This window comes from Cynara cardunculus (assembly GCF_001531365.2).
Source record: "Cynara cardunculus var. scolymus isolate 2C chromosome LG 7, CcrdV1, whole genome shotgun sequence".
Classification (NCBI taxonomy): domain Eukaryota; kingdom Viridiplantae; phylum Streptophyta; class Magnoliopsida; order Asterales; family Asteraceae; genus Cynara; species Cynara cardunculus.
In genome coordinates, this window is record NC_037534.1 from 11,087,178 (window position 1) to 11,097,059 (window position 9,882).

Consider the following 9,882-nt stretch of genomic DNA (forward strand, 5'->3'; position numbering starts at 1 on the left):
ATAAACGAACGTAAACGAACGGTAAATGAACGAACGTTCACAAACATAAATGAACGAACAAGACTCTTGTTCATGTTCGTTCGTTTAACTAAACAAACAAAAAAAATTGTTCATGTTTATTCATTTATTAAATAAACGAAATTCCCGTCGAACGCGAAACGGTTTGCTAAACGTTCAATTCGTTTACGGTCCTAAATGTATGTAACCTCACCCGGACTGAAATTGTAATTTACGTTTTTTTTAAGGCCTCAAGTACACAACACGGCGGTGAGGATGTTCCACTATTAGAAAACAGACAGAAAGCTCCTCCCCTGTTCGGTCTGAGACCTACACACTCGACTCGCAGGCCGCAGCAGACGCACGTCGTACGGTTCTCCGGCGGTCCGGCCGGTCACTCTCACTCTCTCACACTCACTCAATCACTCTCTCAATCTCTCGTTCAGGTTTTCTCCCAAAACCTAACTCAAACTTAAAATTTTGCCCTAAATTTGTTCTTGATGATTTTACCGTAAACTTATAATGTTATACAATCATATAATATTTTTGCATGATGAGTTTGATTTGTTTAATTGTTTACATGATTTATCTATTTGCGGTATATTTGATATTAGTCTAATAGTCTTTGCCATGAATAATTATGTTCTTATTATCTTATTAATTTGTTCATTTTATATGATGTTTTGATAAGCATTGATAAGTTCATATCATCATATGGACGGACTTTAAAAAGAAAAGCTCCATCGGAATCGGGTGCAATTGCCCCAAGTGGAAATGTTTCTACCTATGCTTTGACTGCAGGCGCGACAAGTGCCCCCACTACAAGTGCTTCTATTCATACACCAAGAACAATAGATGTGGATAATGTTCCTTAATATCTATCTGAGCGACCAATATTTTTGACATACACTTTAATCAAAGAGATAAATAGGATAAGACAACTATACTGGCTTAGAGGACCTTGTCAACCACGTGGTCATGTCTTTCCAAATAAAAAAATAGGGTCTAAACTAAGATGTTTTGTTCCTGCGTGGTTTGATGAGTTTCGTTAGGTAGAATCTTGGTTCTAAATAACTCGTTTTGGCGTGTTATGGCGTCAAGGCTTGGGTTCGCCGCCATGTTTACCCCTATGGCTCCACTCTAAGGCTTGGCTTGGATTGTAACGCGCTATGGCGCGTTTGACACGTTATGGCACGTTACGACGCTTTATTTTGTAAGGTGTAGGTTTATTTTTATGTATAACTTGGGGGATAAATGATAATTATATACGGGACCTAGGACTTAAATAAATATAAAACGGGAACTTGTAAGGTGTGCCTTGAAGAACGCGTGGCTTCACCATAACTCGTAAGGCTTGAGGCTTGACCTTGCCACCACACCATGCCTCGCGTCATTTAGAACCTTGGGTACAATATAGCGTGAAAATGGACAAAGCCTATTGTTTGTGTTGTTACTTGTTTAGGGACGACAACTCACAATTTGGCAGTGATCATTTGTGACAAAAGGGTTCAATAATTGGGCTAAAAAGGAAAGGTTATCGTTGCACATTGGTGAAAGTAACAGTTTTCCACAACCGAGCACAAAAAAATGTGAAGCTTTGGTTCAAGTTCAACAAAAGCAATCTATTGCCGTTGCCTTCCACAAGCAAACTGAAAGAGAGAAAAATGAATACGTAATGATGAAATGAAATTCATCATTGATTATTTTCATCCTGTTCTTGCTTCTCATGGAATTGTTCATAAAAGTAATGGGACCAAACACCACAACGAAAGGTGGTTAGAGAGAAAACTCTTAGAAGTTGCTAGAATATTGAGGTTGTAAGTAGAATTTCCCAATAACTTCTAGGGTTATTGCATCCTATGTGCTGTTCATGTCATAATAGGCTCTTACCCACTGTCATTCATCAAAGAACTCTATAAGTTTCTATTTTAGATCCCTCCTTTCAAATGATCCTTTGAGAATACAATATCATTATAATATCAATACTAAAGCTGATATTTTTGTCTTATGTGCTACCCACAAAGACAAAAGGGATATATCCTCCATAACCTTAAAAGTTAAAAGGAAAAAAGTCACTTTGTTTACAAATGTTGATTTTCATGACCATATTTCCTCATCATCAACCATCTTCTTCTCTGGACATTATATTACAACACCATCAATTTTCATAACCAATATCTTCACCATTCGAATCTATTCCTAATTCTGAACATGTACAAATAACCCATCACTTGATGCATCATCTCCATCTACTTCAACCACAATTAATCCATCACCCAACGTACCTACCATTTCAATTACTTCTATACTCACCACTTCTTCTATTCCTACCCAACCATCTTGAAAATCCACTATAGGTCGTCAATATATAAAGATGGAAATTTTACCTATACGGGTGGGTACCCGACCCTAACAAGGTGGGGATTCCCCTCTTTGGCGGGTAACATGGGGGGAGGGACGGGTGTTTGTTTTCATGCCCGAAGCAGGGTGGAGGTCGGGGATGACACTACCCACCCTAATCGAACCCTGATTAAATTTTAAATTTTAAATTTTGTTAAATATATGTACATATGTGTGTGTGTATATATGATCTTCTATATTGGTAGTTAATGTAGTCAAGATTCCTTTTAATTTTTACTTTAATATACGTTAATTTTTTTACTCAAAGGGTACCCAACAGGTTCCCCGAACCCACGGGGGATTCCTTCCCCCCGAACCCGTCGACGGTTTGTCGGGGGCTTAAACAGGGATTGTGTCAAGGACCGGGGGGGGGGGGGTTCATTACCCACCGAATATCCGCCCCATTTCCATCCCTAGTCACCTCATAAATACCATAGCTTTGTCCTGCATGGGTAACTATCAACTCTTGATTTCGTTCAAACAAACCCTTCCAAACATTCTTTCCTTTGCCAAACTCTCCCCTGCTAACAACATATTCCCTAATAGCATATGTTGATAATTTTAATCGCCTTGTTATAATGAGGCTATTAAGATAGCAAATCAAATTAGGCTACAAATAATGAGACTATGGCACTTGAAGCCAACAATATTTGGTAGCTTGTTCTTCTTCCTCAGGCAAGAAGACAATTATCGGATGTAAGTGGGTCTATAACTTAAGTCCAAGGCTACTAGTACTTTGGAAAGGCACAAAGCTAGAGTTATGGCACAACTGCACAAGGTTTCACACAAGAAGGCATTGATTTTACATGAACTTTTGCTCTTCTGCCAAGATGACCCAACAATTAGATTATTGCTCTCATTAGCAACTGTAAACAATTGCTTTGCTCATCAACAAGATGTTAACAGTGCCATTCTACATGGAGACTTGACTAAGGGTGTATATGTCAGTCCCTCAAGGATAAAAAAATTGGTGCAGAATTTGTTTGCAGACTTAATGTGTAACTCCCCAAAACTCTAAGCAATAGGCTCGCTCAATAATTTCGAATCCAACTTAAAACCATGGTGGAAGTTATTGATCAACCACAACTTGGGGCTTATAAGGAGCTTATGAATCCCATTTTCTATCAATGTGTGACGAGTTGTTACATAATGAGTCCTTCAACGACCTCAAACAAGGCTCAATATTTTCTTTCACTAAGTTGACGAATGCATATTGACCCAAGGTTGCTCTCAGTCCATTGATGATTATTGACTCTAATTTTACAGTTGCACTTGTCTATGTCCATGATATTATAGTAGCTGAAAATAATATTTCTATCATCCAAAGGTTGAAGCAATTCCTTGATGAAAAATTTAGTATCTAGGAGACTAGGACATGGTTTTCAAAAGCGGGTGAGGTGTAGGCCTCAAGGCTCGCCTCAAAGCGAGGTGGCCCAAAGCCGTATTTGAGGCGTTGCCTCTGAATGACTGGCTGATTCGCACGCTTGCAAGTGTGAGGTGGAGGTGAAACGGTGAGGCGGTGAGTCTATTGAGAGGCATGCTCTGTTATTTGAGTGTGCCTTTTTATTTAAAGAATTGTAGAAAAGTCAAACACTAGACTTTGGTAAAAAAAGAATGGCTGGTTGTTCTTTCTCTCAACTGTGATTCACCTCTTAGTAACAATTTAAAACCTTCTTTCTTTTCCCTCTCTCACACTAGGCACACACACACACATATATATATATATATACTATGTATACACACACACGCATATACATACATACATACATACATATATATATATATATATATATATATATATATATATATATAAGCCTGCTGCAATCAAGCCCTGAGTATATTATATATATTTATATAAATTCTGTATTTTTTTAGCATATATATATTGTGTATATTCTTTTTCTATGTAGTATATATATTGTGTATATTTTTTCTCTTTGTTAGCAATACATTTATATATATTGTGTATGTATATTTTATATATTTTCTTTGTTGGTGTATGTACTTTTTGTATGTATATTGTGTAAATTTGTCCACTATATAATGTGTCAAGCATATTTCTATTTAGTATATTCTATGATTTTTGGTTAGTATGTTTACGCCTCAAGGCTTACGCCTCGGGCTGCCTCGAGGCTTACTCCTCGCCTCGCTGAAGGAAAACGCCTCGCCTCACGTTACCGTATTTTAAAATCTTGTCTAGGACTATAAGGTGGGTCAAATATTAGTTGAGACTCAAAATTTTAGGTTTTCACAGGGATTTTATGTCAACCAGAAAAAGCATGCTCAAGAGATGATTGAAGAAGCTGATTTGACAGGTGGCAAATCTCTCAGCATACCAAGAGCTTCTATAGTCGGATTAGATAGCACATTAAGAGCCCTTAAAGATGGTCAACAAACTACTAGTTGAAAGACTAGAAAGCAGGGGTGCTTCTAATTTTTGTCGAATCCCAGGATTGGGCTTCACTGGAGCGGCAGGGCACAAATTCCCAAATTCTTGACTATGAATTCAAGGGAATACTCAATTTGGGGATACAAAGGGGGCATTTTGGTCAAATTTTATTGAAAAGGAGATTTGAAATCTAAAAACGTAAAGTAAAATTGAAATCTTGCAGCCACAAGTGCAAAAAAATACACGATGACATTTTTTTTTCCAGATAGTTTGGGCTAATACAACTAAAACAAAATAACAGAACTACAACAAAAGAGAATAGTTATTATTTTGTTAGGTGATGCTTCTCAAGGTTTTTATGTAAAAGAGGTCATAATTTTTTCTCATCGAGTCCTGTATTTATTAAACTGCCTGTAAGCATTAATCTGTCTGGATAATTAAGATAAAATTGTTGTTTGTTTTTTTGTTGTGAATAAATAATGTGAAACAAAAATTACTATTTTAATCTTCTTTGGACATAAGTATTGAATGAGAATTGCGTACGAAGACCCCTGGTTCTGGAAAGCACATGAGTCTAAGCTTATCACTGTATATGAACTCATCCTTATTGACTAAATGTTTGTAAACCATGTCAAACCAAGACCGATCAATATCCATTTTTTATTACTGAGGGCAAGCAGCTTTCATTTTATTAAATCAAGACACGGCTTGCGCGGGTCTGCTTTTGTTTGATAAATCTTCTAATTGACTAAAATAAAATTGTATGAATTATATAAAATAACATAAATTCAACGAATTCATTACACTGCACATACTTGATAACTTAAAATATATATAAAACAATTAAGCATCTTTTTTTGATTACAATATTTAGTTTATGCATGTGTGGGTAGACTACTTATTTTTCGATGAGATGTGGGATTAAAAATTGTGGGACAAGGATACTTTGGGAAAAAGATCCTAGCTTAATGCATTAAGATAGGGTGGACTTGCTTACCATGTTAAACCCATCTCTTAATATTTAATTTAAAAGTTAACATTTTAGTATAACTTAATCAATTAAGCTAACCCATTAAGCTTATTTAGTTAAAATAAAACACCCCTTTAATCCTTGTTTCTTCTTAGAAGAGTTGATGGACATTAGGACCAAGAAGGCTTGTTTTTAATCATTTGGAGCATGGATTTATGAAATGTTTTTGTCAAGGTTAGACCAGGTGTGTGTAGTCTTTCCCATCTTGGCCACGTTTTCGTGTACTATCTTCCGTATGTATGCTTTCTTTCTTGTCCGTTTAGATTTTTGGTTGCCTACCTCTAACTAGTGTTTAAATTTGCAGCACTATCTTTCTTGTTTTCTAGCTCTTTCCCGAATGCTCTCTTATGTTCTGTCTCCGCTTTTTTCCCCACACTATGCACAAGCTGTGGGTCTTCTCGCAAACAGTCGCTCTATTCTTTGGGTGGAGGTCAGGTCTGCGTACATCCCCCTTCCCCCCGCAACACCTTCGGGTGGGATATACTGGGCTTGTTTGGTTTGGTAAAAACATGATCATGATGGTCATCATCAATACTCTAATAAGGTCAAACCTTTGATTATGGCCCATGAAGAGTAGATATTGATAGATTATGGGTTAATGGATCAGGAGGCTGCATGCTATGTTGAGAATTTTATGGTCCATCTTAGACCAGATTTCACGACTAAAAATCATCATCTGTCTTGTGTCAATATACTTTTTCTTCTCATCCCCTCTTTCTGCAAATCATTGTTATTCTTAATTTTTTTTTCTTTCTATTGAAGGGTTTGAAGGAGAAGTGAGCTAAATCAAGATAGTGCTCTATTAACATCTGCAAAATGCTGGGTGGACCTGGACTTGAATCAGTTGTTGACCGTAAGTACATCTTATCATGTTCATTTTCTTTTTGCTCTACTTTGTAACTTCTCATTCACAAGATGCATTTGACATTAACAACTAGTTCTTGTGAATAACAAACAGTTTTCTATTGACTTATATTCTTGCTCTCTCTATCTTACTGTTTATCTCTTTTACAGAAATCATATCCGTTATTACAAATGATGGTCGTAACATAGTGGTGAGCTCTGTATTTTGGATCACTATATTACATTTATGTTCACACTTCTAAATTGCTTTGGTAATAATAATTGTTTTGCATTCAGGGAGTTTTGAAAGGGTTCGATCAAGCTACGAATATAATTCTTGATGAATCTCATGAAAGAGTTTATTCCACCAAGGTTGGTTTTTATTTCTATAATGAAAATCGAATATATTATTCCTCATTGTTTCTCGGAATAAAATGCTTCCAATCGATTTGCTTATTATGGATGTTAAGCTTTCACTTTTTTTTTGGAGTGGCCCTAGAAACCACACACAAGGAGGTGAAATTTGCCACCTGCTCGTTAATGCACCCCTGGTAATTCCGTAAATGTGGGATTGAAATACCTCTAGGGCCTGTTTAGTTTACAGGATTTGGTGGGATTTGGAATTGGATTACATTCCAACCCCGCCTTTGGTTTAAAGGAAATCCCAGAATTGAAATCCCAAAAACATTGGATTTAGAAATCCATGAGGGTAGTTGGTATTTCACAGGATTTCCTAGGTTTCTTTGTAATAATCTTTTAAAATATGTTAAAAACATTCGTTTTATAATAATTGATAAATAAAAGGTAGTTTAAGTATTTTTAATTATTTATAATTTGTTTATAAAGATTGGAATTCAATTATGTTTCCAATCCTTCCATGAAATTTGAATCCCTCAAACATTATGTCACCCCCCCCCCCCCCTTTGTATTGTTGCCCTTTAAGCCTTCTCTTGTTGAACTACTTCATATATCTATACTGTCTTATAAAACATTTACGTTAAACTCTTAAATTTTAAGAATACGACATCTATGACATATCAAGTACAAATCACTAATAGGTTAAGAGAATGGAAGGTGTATGGGTCCCCATATCACCATTGATCTCTTTTCCAAAAAGAAAAGGAAAAAACCAAAGCAATTTACTTCATCCCAAAATAAGTATCCACATTTTCTATTTCAGTTTTTGTCTCAAAATAAATTTCCACTTCCAAAAGCAAGTCAACTTTCCACTTCTACCCTTAATTATGAGATGGAGAAGTTAATTACTCCCTCTGGGTACAATTGTAATTTAGTTAATTATAAAAAAGTGTAATAATTGCACATATCTAAAACCATGGGCCTTTTTCATGATGAACATTTATTTTGGGACAAAGGGAGCAACATATTTAGCCATTTATATATAGATGCGTGTGATCAAAGATGATTGTAGTTTCTGTTTACGTCAAATTTCGGGTTTTTTAATTGGTTTTTCATTCTCTTGGTTTACAATAAAATTTTACCTCCTGCTGCATAGCACGGGTACACTAGTGTTCTCTACATGTATTACTTTAATGGATTTGTTCCCGTCTCCTTATGCATTCTTTTTTTTAGTAATATGATTGCTTTTTTGTCTTCCAGGAAGGTGTTCAACAACTTGTATTAGGTCTCTACATCATAAGGGGTGATAACATGTATGTTGCTTTTCAAAATCGTAAGGGGTAGTTTTGTCCATTTCTAGTTTTGGCCGAAAATGTAATGACTTGTTGTGATGTTGGTGGTATGCAGAAGTGTTATTGGGGAATTAGATGAAGAGCTTGATGCAGGGTTGGATTTGTCAGAACTGAGAGCTCATCCTCTGAAGCCTGTTATTCACTAATGAATCTTACATGGTATGCATAGTTAAGCTTGAATATTTTGCAAGGAAATTAGAATTTGGTTTCTGAAAGAAAAAGATGCATGAAAACAGAAGTGCTTATTGTTGTTCATTAGCTTATGTGGTTCTTAGGGTGAGATCTTTTATCGACTGATGTTTGGCTGCATCTTATGAAAATTTTGGGGTTCATGTTGAGATCAAAGTTTGCACTCTTGCATATATTGATGTGATCTGAAGCCTATATATATATGTATGGGTCAGGTTCTGGGAAAAACTGCAAAAAAACAAAAAACTGAGGAACACTCTGGTAACCGTTCATCTGGACGGCATGCACATGTGCATACAAGTAATTTGCCTGCAATTTGTCCGGTATGCATGTGCATAACATGAACACATGCAAAAAAACCCAAAAAAACAGCTTCAATTACTTGTATCATGTGCATACTGTCGAGATAGGCAAATGGTCTCCAGGGTGTTGTGTAGTTTTTCATTTTTTTGGGGGGTTTTCTTTTGAACGTCCCCCCCTCTCTCTATATAAACTGTTTGCATGTATAAACCGTGAAATACCAGTTTGCATGTGTTGTTTCAGAAAAGAAACATCAATGAATGTCTAGCTTGTGAAAAGAACACAAAAATACGTTTATATATGAAACAAACACGTACTTGCACACAAAACAAAACATGTAAAACAATATGAATTATAGCTTAAAATCAAACTCATTGGATGGTTTTGTTTAAATTGTCACGGGTTTGGTTTTTTGCATGTGTTGTCTCATCTATGAAACAATATTGTTAAACTGGTTTTCACGATTTGTAACATTTAGGAGGTTTCTACTTGATGTTGGGTCTCTCTCTTTCTCTCTCTCTCTATATGTGTGTGTGTATATATATATATATATATATATATATATATATATATATATATATATATATCATCGATCAATAAGGTTAATTCGGAGAATCTAAAGTTTCTCTGAATCCCATTGTAAAAACGTTTGATATATAAAATTTATGTTATGGTAGGTTAAAAACTTCCGAACACCGTGGTTAAAAGAATTTTATTCTAGATCGAGTCATGTGTCCAGGGTATCCTAGTGGTCGAAAATGATATTTTCAGAGGTTGGCAACCGGTTGAGCGTCCATTGCTTAATTTTTATTTGGATGATTATTTAGTCATGTTTGACCATAGTTGTTAAAAGCGCGCTTGAGGCTCACCTAGGGTTTGAGGCTCACAAGGCTCAAGGTCTTGGGCTCTTTTCAAGTCGAGGCTCATTATGGCACTGCGCCTTGGCTGAGGCGCCTTGTGGGCCTAAGTGCGCCTCATAAAAGGCGCCTTATAAAGAGTTACTAGATATCTAGTTAAACTCTAAG

General features: G+C 36.0%; 1 protein-coding gene across 2 annotated transcripts; it reads left to right on the plus strand.

The window, feature by feature from the left end:
• The first annotated feature begins 264 nt into the window (after positions 1 to 264).
• On the plus strand, positions 265 to 8,706 carry LOC112515059 (sm-like protein LSM8). Of its 2 annotated transcripts, XM_025121677.1 has the most exons (7): positions 283 to 443; positions 6,121 to 6,251; positions 6,579 to 6,669; positions 6,831 to 6,871; positions 6,957 to 7,031; positions 8,277 to 8,329; positions 8,424 to 8,706. In XM_025121677.1, exons 3-7 carry the CDS (start codon positions 6,633 to 6,635, stop codon positions 8,512 to 8,514), a joined length of 297 nt encoding a protein of 98 aa, XP_024977445.1. In that variant the 5' UTR covers positions 283 to 443; positions 6,121 to 6,251; positions 6,579 to 6,632; the 3' UTR covers positions 8,515 to 8,706. The 2 variants fall into 2 exon arrangements, with proteins under 2 accessions (XP_024977444.1, XP_024977445.1); XM_025121676.1 differs by lacking the exon at positions 6,121 to 6,251 and having other exon boundaries at positions 265 to 443.
• Positions 8,707 to 9,882: the final 1,176 nt, after the last annotated feature.

Excerpts from the sequence above, each read along its gene's own strand:
- LOC112515059 (XM_025121676.1), top strand. The coding sequence starts at position 6,633 with ATGCTGGGTGGACCTGGACTTGAATCAGTTGTTGACC. Across the intron at positions 6,872-6,956 it reads ATGATGGTCGTAACATAGTG|GGAGTTTTGAAAGGGTTCGA; the intron begins GTGAGCTCTGTA and ends TTTTGCATTCAG. Across the intron at positions 7,032-8,276 it reads AAAGAGTTTATTCCACCAAG|GAAGGTGTTCAACAACTTGT; the intron begins GTTGGTTTTTAT and ends TTTGTCTTCCAG.